This window comes from Copidosoma floridanum, unplaced genomic scaffold, assembly GCF_036245765.1.
Source record: "Copidosoma floridanum isolate Cflo_tuat_1 unplaced genomic scaffold, Cflo_Japanese_pri ptg000040l, whole genome shotgun sequence".
NCBI lineage: Eukaryota > Metazoa > Arthropoda > Insecta > Hymenoptera > Encyrtidae > Copidosoma > Copidosoma floridanum.
The window spans coordinates 2,308,145-2,326,103 of NW_028321917.1; the positions used below are offsets into that span (position 1 = coordinate 2,308,145).

The 17,959-nt window shown below is 34.2% G+C and overlaps 1 protein-coding gene, 1 long non-coding RNA gene and 1 pseudogene across 5 annotated transcripts; 1 reads left to right on the top strand and 2 right to left on the bottom strand.

Moving 5' to 3' along the window:
- Positions 1–1,635: 1,635 nt before the first annotated feature.
- Positions 1,636–2,987, bottom strand: LOC106643051 (transmembrane protein 177). Of its 3 annotated transcripts, none has more exons than XM_089597851.1 (3): positions 2,927–2,987; positions 2,651–2,830; positions 1,636–2,574 (listed from the first exon to the last, which is right to left on the bottom strand). In XM_089597851.1, exons 2-3 carry the CDS (start codon positions 2,794–2,796, stop codon positions 1,767–1,769), a joined length of 954 nt encoding a protein of 317 aa, XP_089453977.1. In that variant the 5' UTR covers positions 2,797–2,830; positions 2,927–2,987; the 3' UTR covers positions 1,636–1,766. The 3 variants fall into 3 exon arrangements, with proteins under 3 accessions (XP_089453977.1, XP_089453976.1, XP_014213510.2); XM_089597850.1 differs by having other exon boundaries at positions 2,651–2,834; positions 2,927–2,986; XM_014358024.2 differs by having other exon boundaries at positions 2,651–2,815; positions 2,927–2,978.
- Positions 2,988–6,758: 3,771 nt separating this feature from the next.
- On the bottom strand, positions 6,759–8,992 carry LOC149373118 (uncharacterized; annotated as a pseudogene).
- Positions 8,993–12,221: 3,229 nt separating this feature from the next.
- On the top strand, positions 12,222–14,077 carry LOC149373119 (uncharacterized). Of its 2 annotated transcripts, XR_016293449.1 has the most exons (7): positions 12,222–12,521; positions 12,621–12,784; positions 12,889–13,103; positions 13,168–13,361; positions 13,434–13,663; positions 13,725–13,869; positions 13,960–14,077. It is a non-coding gene; the product is annotated as an uncharacterized LOC149373119 (long non-coding RNA). The 2 variants fall into 2 exon arrangements; XR_016293448.1 differs by having other exon boundaries at positions 12,621–13,103.
- The last annotated feature ends 3,882 nt before the right edge of the window (positions 14,078–17,959 follow it).

A 17,959-nucleotide genomic window follows, 5' to 3' on the forward strand; every position in this document is an offset into this window, starting at 1 on the left:
TCACGAACTGTGACGGACAGCCACGGGCTAATCGTGGCTATCGGGTCTTTTCATCTCCTCACGAACTGTGACGGACAGCCACGGGCTAATCGTGGCTATCGGGTCTTTTCATCCCCTCACGAACTGTGACGGACAGCCACGGGCTGACGGACAGCCACGGGCTAATGGTGGCTATCGAGTCTTTTCATCCCCTCACGAACTGTGACGGACAGCCACGAGCTAATGGTGGTGATCGGGTCTTTTCATCCCCTCACGAACTGTGACGGACAGCCACGGGCTGACGCACAGCGACGGGCTAATCGTGGCTATCGGGTTTTTTCATCTCCTCACGAACTGTGACGGACAGCCACGGGCTAATCGTGGCTATCGGGTCTTTTGATCTCCTCACGAACTGTGACGGACAGCCACGGGCTAGTACGGATACCTACGAGAATTGCCCTACTGTTCCGTTTGTTACGGACAGAAACGAAAACAGATCTCAACGTGCCAGATAAAGGAGCTGTTTACATAGACATTTTTTGCTTAATTCAATGTGAACGTTCATATTGAAAAGGGGGTTCCACTGCTCCGCTAAACTCAAATTGAGTGAACAGACTGAACAGACCTATGCTGTGTTCTCTGTCAGTCAACGTAGTTGCGACCATGTGCTTTGTTGCCTGATGGAAAAAGAGGTATAGGTCTGCTCAGTCAATTTGAGTTTGGCGGAATAGTGGAACCCCCTTTTCAATATGAACGTTCACATTGAATTAAGCAAAAAATGTCTATGTGAACAGCTCCAAATTATCTGTACGGAAGATAACGGACATCGCTTGTTTTCGTGTAATCTAGAAGAATTTTCTACACGCACGCCAAACGGAGGGGTCTGAATACACACTTCCCTAGACCCAAGCTCATCTCCCACTGTATTACTTTACTTCCCCATAATCATCCTGACACGGCATTCTTCACACCCACCCCTACATATACACCCTCTAACCCCTGCAATGCACTTATACTTTTTATTTCTAAACCGCGCGCCCTATCACGTCCCGCAGTCCACGCCCGTCGGGTCTTCGCCCTCGCTAGTTCAGTGCGATGAGGCGAGGTTCAGCACCACTTCACAAACGGCGGAGGGCGCCGAGATCCATCCCGCTGGGCGCGGGCTAGCGAGACGTTGGGATCAGTTTCGTTAATGGCCGTTCGGATTACGCTGCTAACAAGCAGCCAAATTAGAGCCACCAAAACCTCCTAAGAAGAAGATGAGCCAATCACAGAGATTCAAAAAAAGGGGGTCACTTCCATCGCCGCTATGCGTTTGCTCCATTATTTTTTCCTCTGGAGCCGATTTCCAATAACCCAATAACCATATAAATCTTTTCGCTTCGCTGGCGTATGTTTTAACATAGGCCCGCAAAGCGAAGAAAAGTTATATGGTACAGACCCTGTGTAGCAAGACAACTTGATAATATGATTTTGTTATTGATATTTTACAAATCTACCTGATGCATATGACAAAAAATTGATACAAATTTTTTTAATTTACTCATTTACTTAATATTATTCAAAGCAGATTAAAGCTTTGATAATGTGTCTAGGAAAGAGATGGTTGCAAGTTCTTGTAAACAATATAACTTAGAAATTATTTTATTTGTAAGAGTATTAAGCTAGTAATAACGGTACAAAATGGTTTAATTGTTTTATTTGGGAGTTCATACATAGGTGCACACACACATGTGACATTTAACAACTAATAAAAGCATTATGATAACGGATCCCTAGACTGCAATCTATGCACTCAATCGTTCACCTTGAATTAGTGTTTCAGGAACTTTGTAATCTTCAAAGAATTTTTTTCTTTCTGTAAGCGGTATTTTTTTATGACGAATAAAACGAATTTCATCACCTAATTGATTATACTGTTTTCTTCCATGGGGTCCAAGTAACTTTCTGACTGCAACATTTCTTTTTAACAGCTTTTCATAAAACTCCTTTCCACCTTCTACATAATCTCGACCTAGCTTTGCCAACTGCTCATCCACACTTTTCTCAAAATAGTTATTTAATGCATCTCGTATTTGAAACCACGTTGCAAAACTCATCAAACCTAAACCAAAATAAGCAAAAACCGCAACAATTAATGGTTTCTGAAATATTTGATATCGTTTTTGCATCACATCTGATATGATAATTGAGCAGGTGATTATTGTTGGAGATTCAAGTACACGATATAAAGGCAAATTCCACTGACTCATCAGAACTTCACGAGCAATACCATACTTTTTGGCCTTCTCTGAAAGCACAAGCGATTCAACAAGATTTTCTGTAGTCGGGTCATAAGGATTGAGAAGTGCTCGATTAGGACCAATTCGAATATCCATTACATCAACTAAACTTTTGTTTTTGTAAATGAAATAACTAGGAATACCAATAATTACTTTACACCTGTTCGTAGCGATTCCTGCATTGTACGTATCAAAGCCTGTTATGATGAAAGGTTCATAAAGTTCTTTGTACTTGGGCTTAACTTTTAAATCATCCAAAACTTCACTGAACAGCTTCTTTGTATTTTCATGTACTGGTACCTCTTCTCCACGTCTAAATGAACGTAACAGCTATTGATATGAGCATTAAGTGTATACGCAATTACTTATAATATAACAAAGTCACATACTTGTACTTGGCAAGAAACTTCTTATACCTTTCAATGCACAAAGTATGAGGTAATATTTCAAGAAGTGAGACGCAAGAAAGAGCAGCCGCTGCTGCGCCAATGTATCTAGCCGCTTTGTGTGGTACGTTTGCTCCTAATCTGGACATCTTGTAATATGGTCAGTAACTTGAAAATATTTTTCTGTCTTTATAAAATTGTCCATGTAAGTAATATACTTTTTGTACTGCATGTAAATATTTGTGACGAGAAATTAAAATGAAAACGAACAGTACTTACGAAAAAATTTTTGGTGGATGCAGCCCACCTTGGCTCACAGTCATAGAATATAAGGATTTAGATGGCACTCTATCATCTCTAAATAGTCCTGGGCATAGACACGTAAGAAATGTAGACTGCTCATTCTTGTGTGCGGCGCTGAAGCTGAAGCACAAGTAGAATGAGACACAACATCGAACGTGGGTATCTCTCTCGCGCCCATTGCCTAAGGTGGTAAGGTACGAGAGAGACAGATACGTTCAATGTTGTTATGTCTCTTACTTCTGTTTCAGCGCCGTACATAAAAACTAGCAGTCTATACGTCTATGGGCTTGGGTACTACGTAGTATTAGTATAGGCTCGTCATCTATAGTTATAGGCTTAGGCAGTTAGGTACCAAAGTGTCAGTTCGGAGTTCGCCTTGTTAGGTGTGCCTACTGTACCTAGTGATACAGTGGCCAAATATGGTACTGAGGTCTGAGATAACCAGGTGATTAGAATGAAATCATTTTACAAACCACTTAAAAATAACAAAAAGACAAAATAAGAGGCTTTGACAGGAGAAAAAAGTGTTTTCAAGTTCTTGAGTTTAAAATAACAATGTGGAGTTAGTTTTTTAGGTTATCTCATGGTTATATTAAAAGAAAACAACGAATAAACCTGCACTCAATAGGTTACGTTTTCGTAAACATTTGGAGCTGCCATGGAGCTACAGCTCTGTAAAACGGTCAGTGACTGTCAGTAATCGTTTCTGACGCTACTGTTTACGAAAACATAAACTAACTAGTGCAGGTTTATTCGTAATTTTCTTTTAATATAATCATGAGACAACCGAAAAAACTAACTCTACATTATTTTAAACTCAAGCACTTAAAAATACTTTCTGCTCCTGTTAAAACCTTTTATTTTGTCTTTTTGTTATTTTAAAGTGGTTTGTAAAATGATGATTTCATTCCAACCATCTGGTAATCTCAGTACCATACTTGGCCATTATGTGTCGCTAGGCACACCTAGGCTGTAGAGTTTCGGGCCAGGATCCTAAGCCTCCGGAGTCTATACACCAGGTTGGAACCTCTAATGGCTCTATTGGCTTTTACACTTTGCCAGGCCGTTCGACTCGGTACTACTGTTCGCTCTCCTCGGATACTCGTTGACTTACTTGCGACCCGTGCTCTTTAGAATTCTCCTCTCTTACATTCGCTTGAGAGGGGCACATCATATCGCATTATATATATATATATCTATGCTCGTCTCTACAAGGCTGTATTTCGCAAATGCTGCCAGGCTGCCAGCAGTGTTACGTAGGTCGTGGTAACGCCGCACAGTGGGACATAACGGTTTTTTTTCCGGAAATAAAATATCTCCAAGACGAATTAACCAATCTTGATGGTCTTTTTTTTTATCTAACAGCTTATTTAGCACAGAATATAGGAAAAGTGGTCTGGATTCCAAACATCCCCTTCAAGGAGGTGAAAACGATATTGAGCTTAAAAAGGTTGTTAATTCCATGTTACTGACATAATGAGAATTACGTAGTTATTTTTTTCGTTTGGTGAATTCGTCTATGAAGGTTGAAACAGCGTTTTGAACGTATACGGAGTGCCGTTTAACCCTACTTTGAGCTGTTTGTTTATCTCTGAGCATCAGCAGCAGTAGCGCAGCAGCAGCAACAGCTGAAATAAACAGCTCAAAGTAGGGTTAAACGGCACTCCGTATACGTTCAAAACGCTGTTTCAACCTTCATAAACGAATTCACCAAACGAAAAAAATAACTACGTAATTCTCATTATGTCAGTAACATGGAATTAACAACCTTTTTAAGCTCAATATCTTTTTAAGTGCGAAAAAAAAAATAAAAACAAGATTCCTCCCATAAGACCTGTGTTATTTCTCCTCTATATTAGTCATATATATACTGAGGTCACGTGGTAGAGGCATAATCCTAATAACGAGTCACAGAACTTTTCGATTACCTTTGGACTTGAATAAGTAAATATTGAAAGTGCATTTTTAGACTTGGAAATTGATAAGAAAGACTTAAGAGGTACATTTAATTATTCGGGACGAAGCGTCAATAATTCCAAAGAAATCTTTAGAAATAGTTAATATAACTTAACGTGACCTGTGCAATACGGAAAAACACTTTGGAAATAAATTAATCGTTTTAGGAGGAGATTTTAGGCAAAATCTTCCAGTAATAAAAAACAGTAACAGAAGTATAATAATAGCAGAAACTATTAAATCATCATTTTCATGGAAAATCTTTCAAATTTTTAAATAATTACTTAACAAATAATGTTATTTTAACTTCATTTAATGTATATCCTTTTTTTTAAACGATACAATTTTAAAAACATTAAAAGGAGAGTCTAAATTGTATTGTAGCATTGATGAAGCAACTTATAAAGGTGTTGATGAATCAGATGATAATATTTATATTAACTTTTCTGTAGAAATGCTAAATAATATCCAGGAAGGCTCACCACCTCAGGAACTAAAAATAAAAATTGGAATTATAGTAATGTTAATAAGAAACTTGAGTATATCAGATGATTTATGTAATAACACACAGTTGCAAATAACAAAATTATATAAATACAGTAAAGAAGGTGAAGTAATAACTGGAGAAAAAATTGGAAAGAAAGTTTTTATTTGAGGAATAATTCTAAATACAGGAGATACTTCTTCACTACCGTTTATTTTCAACAAAACACTGTTTCCTTTGGTTTTAGCTTTTGCTGTGACCATCAATAAATCTCAAGGTCAGAGTTTTGATGATGTTGGTTTATACTTGAAGAAACTTTTGTTTCCATATGGTTAAGTTAATGTCCCATTATCAAAATGCAAGTATAAAAATGGGATATTAATTTAAATAGAAAGAGAGAATAATTAAGTTACAGAAAACATTGTTTGGAAAGAGATTTTTGATTAAACTATACTTTTTTACTATAATTTTTATTAAACCAATTAAAAAATCTGTTGTATAGGTATTAAAATAATTTTATTATTAATATTAAGATAAGCTATAGCTATAGACCTATAGATAAGTACAGTACAGGTTAAAAAAATAACATTTAAAAATTGCAATTCCATTGTGGATTAATGTAAAAATGGCATGTTATCTGGTAGATCTAATAAATGATCTATATTGAATGTACGTCGAATCCCTGCAGAATATATATTACAACTGCAAAAAGAAAACTATGAAGAATTTGCATAGAATCTATTCAGAAGCCAAAGTAGATCCAAATTAAATCTACGTAGATTCTAGACAGAAGCTTAGGTATTTCAATAGCCAATTTTTGCTCAATTTCGATTGTAATTAATATTATAAAACTTATTTGGTATATTTAAGGCTTTATCACGCTAATTTTGCTTAAAATTTTTTTCAGAAATTTGATAAAAAAATATATAAAGAATATAGCAATAATTATTGCAGTACATACAAATTATTTACATTTTTATATACATTTAACTTTTTCATTATCACAATTTTTATTTAACTGATATGATATAAGTTGGGAGCAGATGTAATGTAGGATTTGTTATTAATCTTCGAGCAGACAGCTACAGTTGATAAAGACTCTGTCTCAATTGCTACTATTTCTTCATTTATACCAGTTAGTATCCTTATTGCACTACAATATTGCATTGGTTCAGTGAATAATTCTAGACAAATCGTTTTTTCTTTCACATTCTTCATATCAACTAAAAACTCAATAATTTGAACGAACTTTCCATCAAGCGTTACAGCGTAATAATTACAGGAACGAGTAAATTCTTTTTTACACAATGAAAAAATACATTCTTCCTTTACCATTCGATGATACGATGAGGTGTGGTCTCGAGAAAGTTAATGTTTCGTGAGTGTTGCGAGATCAACGACGCACGGTTTTCCAAAGTATCTACACTTTTTTACCTTAACACTTTTTTTGGTGGTTTTTTTATCTAAATGATTACAGAAATCGATGATTGGACTGTGGTTTAAGCGATAAACATGTTTTTCAAGAATATCGATGCTCTCTTTGTGATGAAATTGTCTGCATAATTGGTGAAGAACACCATTTGCAGCTTTAATATCAGTAATCAATTGGCCATTGCCGTTTTCAAAACAATACCCAATATGGCTCCGTAATGATCCCCAATCAGCTACGCTTTAACATGAATGCAACGCTTGATGTATATTAAACGTCATGGCTTTCCTAGTGTACAACAACTGCGTTTTGGCTACGAATTTTTTAAGTTTGCTGTCAGCTGTTATCAATTCCTATTAATTGAAGTTTGTAATAATATATGTCTGCTATCGACCAATAGCATCCAATGTTTAGTGTACTTCCTGAACGATTCTATGTCGTTTAATACAAAAACGCTGAAAAATAGCAACCAATTCTCCCAATCTTTCGATTTCCAAATTTGTTCTTCCTTTAGTGGACGAGATAAATGTGCGACGGCGTTTGGAACTTTGATTTTTTGCAAATAACAACTTATATTTGGCATCTCTCAACGCAATGAATATTCAGTTCTTGAAGAATCAAACCAATAACTTCCGAACTGTCTGCAAAAACGCAGGAAAATATTATGCATCGCATCTGGTACGAATCCTTTAATGATGTCTAACGTGTCAAAGTTCAATAAAGGTGAAGCAGTTTTAAACCCAAAAACTGATTCTTTACCGTTTTTTTCGATTTTTTCTCGTATGTGCTGTAGTGCCTCCACTTCAGTTCGAAGCTCAGAAACCTCGTCCTATAAGGTGTACTTGATGGTATTTTTTGTTTTTTGCAGGACTACTTCGCCAGGGTGGTAACACCATGGGCACCTAAAGTGCCCATTAAATTGAATCAAGCCTTGCATAGGCGCTCTGGCGACGCTGTCGACGCAGCAACATAATGCGTACAAATAAATAGTTTATGGTACACTGTATTCCTCTATTTGACAAATTTTGTATAATGTTAACAAAGCTATCCAAAAAAATGTTCATTTTTGGTTTTGTTCTACCGAACCACAAAGCACAAGTAATAGGACGCTTCATTCTTTCATTTACAGGAACTTCATTGATGATAATCTGGACAGGCCGCACTGAAAAGGATGAACTTTCAAAGACTGGGGAACCGTCGCTGTTAAAAATACACGTGACATAATTGCTTTTTCGAGAAGGTGGCAGTGAACTAACTAAGTCCTTGTAGAGAGAACCATCGTAAATGTCACCTCATCTGAAAAAGAAAGACGGAATTCCATGTGTGATAACTTCTGTAATACCTTCAGGAAAGCCATGTGGCATTACATATATGGTTTCACGTATGGCATTACATAAGGGGTTTTAGCTTGGTAATGCCATATGTACATCCATTTGAAAAAACACATAGAATTACAAATTGGAAAAAGGAAAAAAATTTTGTCATCTAGAAATAACTGCAGAATACTGTAATGCGTCATTTACTGTGAACAATGAATGTTACCATCTGGATAATAACTCGAAAACAAGGGAATTCAAGTTATATTTCAGGAATAAAAAAAATAAATAAATAATAAAATTAAGTTTTTTTCTATAGAAGTAAAATCAGCTGAACCTCCTTGTTTTGGAGTTATCATCCCGATGGTAAGACAAATTGTTAACTGCAATTAACTTATTATGGTATTTTGCAGTTATTTATAGATGATAGAAATTTTTTCTTTTTCTAATTAGTAATTCCATGTGTTTTTCCATATGGAATTACATATGGCATCACCAAGCTAAAACCCTTTATGTAATGCCATATGTAAATCCATGTGTAATGCCATATGGCTTTTCTGAAAGTTTTACAGAAGTAATTCTACATAGAATTCCGACATTTTTTTTCAGGTGGGACTACAATTATTATTTTGTCTCTCACAGCTCTTGATTTCGTTATAATAATTTTCATGGGATTCAATTAATTTTTTAATCGAATTTCCTGGGTTTATAGTTATAAAAAAATTGCCCTTATTTTCTTGTACAGGAATATTTTTTGCACATTTTTGACATCTTATTTGCTTCTCTTTTCTATGAAATGTAGCCGTACTGAAAAAAGTTAAGGTTCCCAAGAAAATAGCCAGATTTTCTCGTTCCATTACTGATAGGAGCTATTGGAAGGCAAAAGAATGGGAAAATTGGGTCTTATATTACAGTGTGCCCATATTATTACTTTTTCCTCATTTTTGACCTTTTGCAGAGCATTGGAACTTATTAGTACAATCCTACTTTATTTTAATGAAGGAGAATATCACTGAAGAAGATTTACAAGAGTCTGATAGAATGCTGAAAAAATTTGTTGTTTACACAGAGTATTATTATTCTAGATCAGCTATGACGTACAACGTTCATCAGCTTTTACATTTAACGCAAAGCGTAGCTGATTGGGGTCCTTTGTGGTCTCATTTTGGGTATTCTTTCGAAAGTGGCAACGGACGTATTATACAAAAGGTTTATGCGGCCAAAGGAGTCCTCAACCAAATCTGCAGAAGAATCGGAATGGATAAAAGTGAATTTATCCTCAAAAGTCATATTAGTTTGAATCCAGATTCACAAATTTTACCATTTGTCACGTATTTGGATAAAAAAGATACCAAATCATTTTTTAAATTCACCTGCTGTACATATTTTGGACCCAGCTATCCAATAAGTTTCAGATGGATACAACAACTAAATTTATCTAATGAAAGTCGAATATACCGTAAAATGATTAAAAATCAGTCTGTATTCACATCTCTCAGAAGTATTGCTTTTCGCTCTAACAACTCGTTTGCAGTTACAAAATGTGAAACTTTTATTCAAATAACAGATTTTATAGTCAACCCGATTCAAGTACAAGAATTTACGATTTGTCATCCAATTAATACCGAAGATATTATCTTTAATGATACAAATGCATCATCGTGTAAACGAATTGTGAGAATCAGTGACGCTTTTATTGCAATCAAAACAAATAAAATAGATAGGATTTGTGTGCAAATCAGTACTGATGGTAGTAATAAATTTATTTCACCAGTGCCCAATTTATATTCATATTAAAAGCTGTGAAGTACTTCACATTGATTAATTTCCTACCGCACTGTAATAATATTTTTAATATTTACAGTTATACATTAAAAAAATTTTGTTCATTCTAACAACTATTTATGTAATTAATTTTGTATTTATCTTTTTTTTTAATGAAACAATAAACAACTAAATAATTTTAATGTATGATTGTTAGTTTATAATTTACAATTAATATTAGTGCTTTTTTAAACTAGAATGCCCTTTCAAGTTAAAAAAATGAATCATTTACATTGTCTATTAAATTATATTCACTTATTTATTTTATTAAAATTACTTAGAAACATTTTCACTCCATTAAATGTATTTATATTCATGTATGCAATAACCTACTTATCTTAGCCACGTAAATCGATTGCATAATTCAATTACGTAATGGTGTGTTCCTTTATATCACGTAATTAAATTACGTAATGTAGTTACGTGACTAAATTATGTAATCTATCTACATAACTATTCGCAACAAATTTTGTTATTATAACATAATTAGGTACACCTAATCAAAACTAAATTTTAAACTTGATTTACAATTAGCCGCACGTACATGTGTTGAAATATTAATTTCGTAAAAAATAAGTAAATATTACTTACACTTTATTTGTAATACGTCATCGATGCAGTTATCTACGTAACTAAGTCACATGATTCGATTACGTAACTTAATTACGTAATGATTCGTTTCTTTATACCACGTAATCACATTACGTAATATTTAGTCACGTAACTTGATTACATAACCTAATTACGTAACGATTTGTTCCATTTTGTTACGTAATTTAGTTACGTAACTATATTACGTAACTTAACTACGTAACAATCTACAAAAGAATATATTCTTTTCATTTCAGTCCACTTATGACTCTTAGAACAACAATTTCTCAAATATGAATTGCCTTCTCTAGATATACTTCTCTCATCTGCAGCACTGCAGGAATAACTTTTGAAGCTTATTAAGTATAAGAGGTACGTTGAATAAAATATTTATCCATACATAGATAAAGATGATTTAGAACACGTAGTATACCTAAACAAAATAAAATGCTTTGTATAATCTTTTGCTACGCCATAAGTACTCACATTTTTCTGGTAGCAGAATACGGCATGAATTACTTTATAAGCGGATTCGTACTATCGCAAGTCGACAGAATGTAGTAAAAAGAGCTTGCAAATGTAAATTTTTTTTCTTCTTATTGTCAAAAGAGCGAGCACTAAGTAGTTGGTTTAGAAAAAAAAATAACTGCGAGCTATATAGTGCACCGAAATTGAAAGGCGCATCTGTAATGGTGCTGTTCTGCGCTGCCAAAAATTATGGAAGTATGGAGGCATTAGAGAGGAAAGTGTGGAACGGTCCAAAACTAAAAGGGCGTTCAGATCCTAAAAAAAGTTACGTACTACGGGCCGTAGTCTACGCCCGAACAGAAATTTCACGTGGCTGACTGATGAGTGGGTAAGGCCCTAACTAGGTGACTTAGCTAGGCCCGTGTTTGGTATGCGACGAGGGAGATACTAGAGCCTAGAGAGGCTTCCCAGGGTGACGCTAGCATTTCGGAGCAGGAAGTCCACATAATCTCTTTTTGCTGAAAGAACATTTCTAAAATATGAGCCGTAAAATTAATCATTTCATTTTCAAACGACAACGAAGACACAGAAGATACAAACGACATCATATAAATTCATTTCTATTCTTAGGTAATTTAACAAAAAAAAAAATAAAATGAATAACTTACATTGTTACAACTTGATTTAGTAGATCAGAAAAATACGTAAAATGTCTTCTTTGTTTCTTGACTTTTGCATTTCTTAACTACAGCTTATACTTATTTAATCTATCATGCAAACGTCAACATAAATGTCTTTAACGCGAACGCCTCCCTAGGACCACATGAAGACCCCGTCTATTCACACTATCTAACCAATGCACACGCCACGGTAGGGCCTAGCGACGATAGTGGGGCACCTCATTAGAACTTCACATGCGCCTAAATTACTTTTCTGCTCGGGCGGCGCCTTACCCTGAGGTTATCAGGTGTATGACGCAAGCGAGCAAATACAACATGACTGAACTAGTAAACTCACTTAACGGATATGAGCAAACTGTACGAACAAAGCGAACGAACCGAACGAACAAACGATGATAATCGAAGGTGCCGTATGCCCCTATCATAGGGGCCCTGTGTCGCTCTGGTGACAACTTGCAAACGCACCTTTAGGTTTTTCAGTAAAATGACTTCTTTTGTATTATAGACTGTAGTGTACTGACCACCAGGGTATGTACACTTATCTAAATAATAAGAAGAGAAAAGCTAAGTTACTTAAAAATAAGCCTTTGATATTCATAGCTACGCAGTTCAGCGAAACAAGTATGACGATTTCGCACGCTATTGTGCGTTTTATACCAGAAAAGACCTCGGAGGTCGAGGTCATTCCATTGAGCAACATCAAAGAGATGAGGTTAGACGAGCCACAAGACGAATTTGATTTCGTTGCAAAACACATTCATCGTGGGCGACGTATATAGAGTCAAGGAGCCGTGGTCAGCTATTGAAATTTTCCAACTCGGTGGTAAGTTTTATTATGCGATTATTAGGATGTATTTTCGAGTAGCTTCATTGATATGACGCATTTTGTTTACAAAAAATCTAACTTTTTTGTGTTTTGAAGTTGAAAATGACCTGAATGAAGAAATTGGTCAGCAAAGAAATTGCAGAACCAGAAAATTCAGATTTACCAAGTTTAATAATTCCTCGATCACAGAGTAGCAATGTGATGATTCTGTTCCCGACGATATCCAAAACAGTTCATCTGAGGAAGAAGCTAATAGTGAGGTACAAAACTCACAGAAGAAATTTGTTTCATATCCAGCACAGCTTTGTAAAACTCGCTAATCATGATATGTGTGGGTTTGTGCTACATAAATATATTTATGCAGGATGAGCTACCCAGAAAGCCTGAGGATACAGCAAAGGAGGCATCAGCTGTAAAAGCTAAAATGGATGCACTTATGAAAAAAAATACTTGGCAATGACAACGGTAAATCAAACAAGTTGATTTCTAAGAGTCAAAATGTGCAACTATCGATAGCTTCGCGTTCTCAGAGCACGATTTCCAAGCCTTTTCAGGAGCTATCAAAAAATAAATCTTATGGTAAGAGTACACGTATTCGTCATAATTGAATAAAAAATTAGTAAAATTTTTTTTATTTTTATAGAACTGTTTGACGACATTGTTCCTCTTGATGATGAATGTTTTGTGGCTACAAGCACGCCCTTGAGCAGAAAGCGCAAGTTCACAATTGCAAAGCCCGACAAAATATGCAAACAGTCTCGCGTATTGTTGGAACGCGAGGTTGAATTGATTGAGCCACGGTCTGGAATGGCAAAATATGAAAAAGTCATTGTTGACGTAAGCAGTATATAATTATATAGCCAATCGACAAATCATTTTTTTCTTTCCAATATTATATTCTGCATTTAGGGACAAAATAAAGTGTACCTTGGAAACAACATTTTCATCTCTTTTGACGTTTGGAACATCATAAAAAAAAGTAACTCTGCATCTTCTTTTGCCAAATGTGTTGCCAGAAACGTTTGGGGCGTCAACACTGGTCAATCGCTGTCTTACAACAAGAGGAAACCCCAAAAAAGTATCTGACAGAGACTCACCAAGAAAAAATTTAACTCCATCTAAAATGACGGTGGTGGAAGGTTTGTATATTCACAAATTACGTCAAAAAGTAAATTCACATCATTTGAATGGTTTTTTCAGATGCCTTAAAATACTTCATAGTGTACGTCAGACCATCCCTGTTGAAGAATGATTTTGAAATGGAAATAAAACGAGTTCGAGCATATCTAAGCCAAGAAATAAACTTCCAAGTAAAAGAATTCTTAAAGCGACACAAGCAAATGAAGTAAGAAATTTCACTTTTTCTCTTATCAACTACTTTAACGCATACTACTTTAAAAAACACCAATATTGATTAATCTTTATTAATTTTCAGCAAGCTAAAAATGAAGAAAACGATGACTCAAAAAGATGATCCACTGACATAGACTACGTAGTTAGTTAGAATTGCATTATAGAGTTTGTTCGACTGCAGTTAAATTTGTTTGTATAATCAAAACATCTAAATTTTGAAAAATGAATAGTTTCTAATTGAAAATTGTAAGAATTCGACTAAAAAATGTTTGTGATGAATGTGTAAAAATTTCACTAAAAAATGTATTTTGCTACGAAAGTATAGATTACATGTTACATGTATCTACTTGTAATTTGGCGGCATAAAGTATGTATTAAATTCAATAAAAATTGAAGTCATTAAACCCTCTTAATCTTGTCAATCTGGATCGAATTATTTTGATAAAGATGAATATGCAAGAATTACTGATACGAAGCTGCACAGATTTTTTGCAAATTATACGTGGATACTACGTAGATTTTAAGTGGACTTTGTCTATGACTATTTCAGATTAAGTATACATTTTACGTAGATTTTATGCAGATTTTACCAACACATAGCTTATACATTCTGCAGAGATTCGACGTACATTCAACATAGATCATATATTAGATCCACCAGATAACACGCCATTTTTACATTAATTCACAATGGAATTAATGCAGAATCTGTGCAGAATCTTCTGAGATTTGATTATACGCAGTCTAGATTCTACATAGATTCTACGTATCTTTTACGTGTGCTTTCTCGTAGATTCTATAAAGATTGTATGCAGTTCCTACTCATTTTTTCAACAGGATCCACACAGATTCTACGTAAAATCTATAAGAATCTGTGGCGAAACTACATAGAATACATGTATAATCTACATAGAATCTATGTATAAACAGCATAGAAACTTGCGTAGATTTTACCTAAACAGCGTCTAAAGTCTATCCCCAACATACTGTTGTTATAGGATACTCAGGAATTGAACGATGATGATGATGATGATGATGATGAAGATGATGATGATGACGTAAATGAACAATCGGATACAAATAGAAATTTTTTAAACATTATAATAAACGTTCGACAATTGTGTAAAAAAAATAAATTATTCGGAGCCATTAAAAAAAAGCTTGAACTCATGTGTACAGCGACTGGCGTAGATTTTATCAAGGTAACTTTGGATGTTCGCACTCGTTGGGATAGCACGTTTGATATGATAAATAATGTTTTCAAATTGAAAGTTCCATTAAAATCTTTATGGGACACTTGTTGTGAAGTTCATAAATGTAAAATCACAGAAGACGAGTGGTCTACTATCTTAGAAAAAATTTTCAACTTTTTGAAATATTTCATACAAGTATCTAAGCTTTTAGGGGGTGAAAAATACGTTACACTTCTAAGTGTGGTTGTCGTATTTAATATAAACTGATTGATAAAATTGCCTTAACTATTTTCGAATTGGATGCTACTAAAGATAGGACAAGAGAAGATGAAACAATGCTTTTTGCTTTCCAAGCAGGATGTGACAAGCTTCTTAAGCACTATAAAAAGTGTAATTGGGTTTATCACTTATTACTTATTTCAAACCCTAGGCATTTGTTAGAGAGCTTTGATGTGACAAGTTGGGCTCAAGACTTAAAAGAACCAAGTATTAAAAAATTTAAAAGTATGTTTCAAAATGTGTATTGCGTTAATTTAAAAAACGACTAGTGCGTTGTTGAAAAAAAAACAACCAAGACGACGATGATCTTCTCAATTTTGATTCAATTTATGTTGAAGATGATGAACCGTTTTGCTCTTGGAAGGAAGAGTTAAATAACTATTATCAAACTCCACGGGCAAAATCGGATACTGATATTTTGAATTGGTGGAAAAATCATCAACGAGTATATCCCAATTTATCAAAGATGGCTCGTGATATATGGGGCATACTATCTTCGTCAGTTCCCGTGGAGCGATTATTTTCTCTATCGGCTTTAATTATGACAAACACAAGAACATCATTAAAAAGCTTGCAAACTATGAAAGCTTCGGTTTGTGTGAGTTCGTGGATAAAGAGTTCTTTAAAAAACAAAATTTGTAATGTAGATATATAAGTTGTCAGAAATTCGTTTTTTTTTTTGCTATAGTTAGATATATATGTTTCTTAAATAATAAAATATTGTAAGATTATTGTACAGCATAAAAATTAAAATTGAATTTGCCATTAATATCATTTTTATTTTAAATGTACCCAAATTTCCTACACGCACGAAAAGTCAATAATTTTTGTCAAGACAATATTCTTAAGGGAGTTATATTGATATTGTCTTGAAAATTTGACTCGCATTTTGTATTGAATATTGTCTTGAAATTCAAGACAATACAAGACAATAACAAGATTACTCTTGACTCTTGTGAAGCCCTAGAATTAATGTTACACAGCTTAACATAGAAAAGCGTAGCGTTGAATTATATTTCAAATTCATTAGAATCTTTTATCATTGGTTAAAACTTGCAATAATTGATATACATATCAAAGATTTTATACTAAAAATAATTTCTGCCTTTTTTATATTTGCGTCTGCTTTTTTAAATTTTTGTTATAAATAACAATTTAAATATTTTCTACAACTCTTAAGTATTTATGATAGCATTTTTCATGATAAGCTGTTGGTATAATGTATTAGTCTACATGTTATAAAGATGCGTTACACAAATGATATAGACGCTCATTATTCTTACTATCTAAAAATATTATTTCACAATAAATATTTATCATCTAGATCAACGATCAAGATCGTTTCACCCATACGACACCTTTTTTAATAATAACTGTAAGCATAATCAAGTACGATTGCTAATAAAAACTTTATTCATGTTGTGTATGTGAGTGCGAGCGTAACTACTATAGAGTAGCAGAGATTAGTAGGGAGATTGCTGACTGCCATGCTACGGAGTGTGCCCACTTTTTTCCAGTGGTTCGAGCGCCCCGCCGCGGCCAAGCGGCCGAACCAGGCGCACATTTTTTTTTTTATTTGAGAAGCACGGTAGGGGTATGAGAAGAGTGGATTCGCGTGGAAATGTCCATATAGGCGCACATTTTGGAGACGCGTGGAAGGGGTATACCGAATGTGCGCCTACGAGGAGAGGAGTGGAAATATCGGCTATATAGCTGTATATATCTGAACGCACAGCCAAAGCAAGCGACAACACGAGTTTTGCTTTTTTGAGAGTCTTTGGACTCTGCAACTGAGTACATGCTATGTATAATATGTATATATTTAACTGACTTGCTCTCGCTCTGGCTTCAATGTTATCTATAAATCTTATTCAATTAAATCGTGGAACTAAATGCTCATTAATTATATATACACAGACTTTTGATTTCAATACATTATTTTTTAACTCTCCCGTACTCTTAACATTCCTAAATCCATTTATGTTTTGAAAAAATATGTAGCTTCAACTATTTTTTTAAGGTTTTCAAAACAGCTTTAACCACTAATTTATTAATTTTACACATCCTAACTGTTGTAAACTGTAGGACAAGCTCCGGAGGATATCCATGAACATATGTGACTTCGAAAGGATTACATCCCGTCCTTCGGATAGCTAAGATGGATAAGGCTTATGCCCCTTCGTAGATTGTTTTGCACTTAAGGGTTCAAATCCACATCATGGTAGATATTTTTTTTTTTTCTTTTTATTCAATTTATTATTTTGTCTTCATTTCTTTTATTTATGTTTCGTTAAAAAAAAAATGTATATATATATATATGACGTCAACATTTTTTTTTCGGATACATCAAAATAAATTAATATTGTTATTTTGATACTTCTTGTTAGCAAGGCAATTACATAATTTTATAATAATAAAATAACTTTTAAGGATTTTAACATAATTTGTGTATTTTAAAACTCCTAAGAAATTATGAACATCCTTTTCACGACAAAAAAAAGCCGCCCGTCTACTGCTATTTACTTAATGTTGAAATTTTAATCAGTAAATAAATTTGATGAACACAATAGAAAATAGTTTTGTAAATATTTTAAAATTGTTTGCAAATCT

Bases quoted from the DNA above. Each gene is read 5' to 3' on its own strand.
- LOC106643051 (XM_089597851.1), bottom strand. From the start codon at position 2,796: ATGTCCAGATTAGGAGCAAACGTACCACACAAAGCGGCTAGATACATT. The intron at 2,575-2,650 runs GTATGTGACTTT...ACGTTCATTTAG, and splicing joins AAGTTTCTTGCCAAGTACAA to ACGTGGAGAAGAGGTACCAG.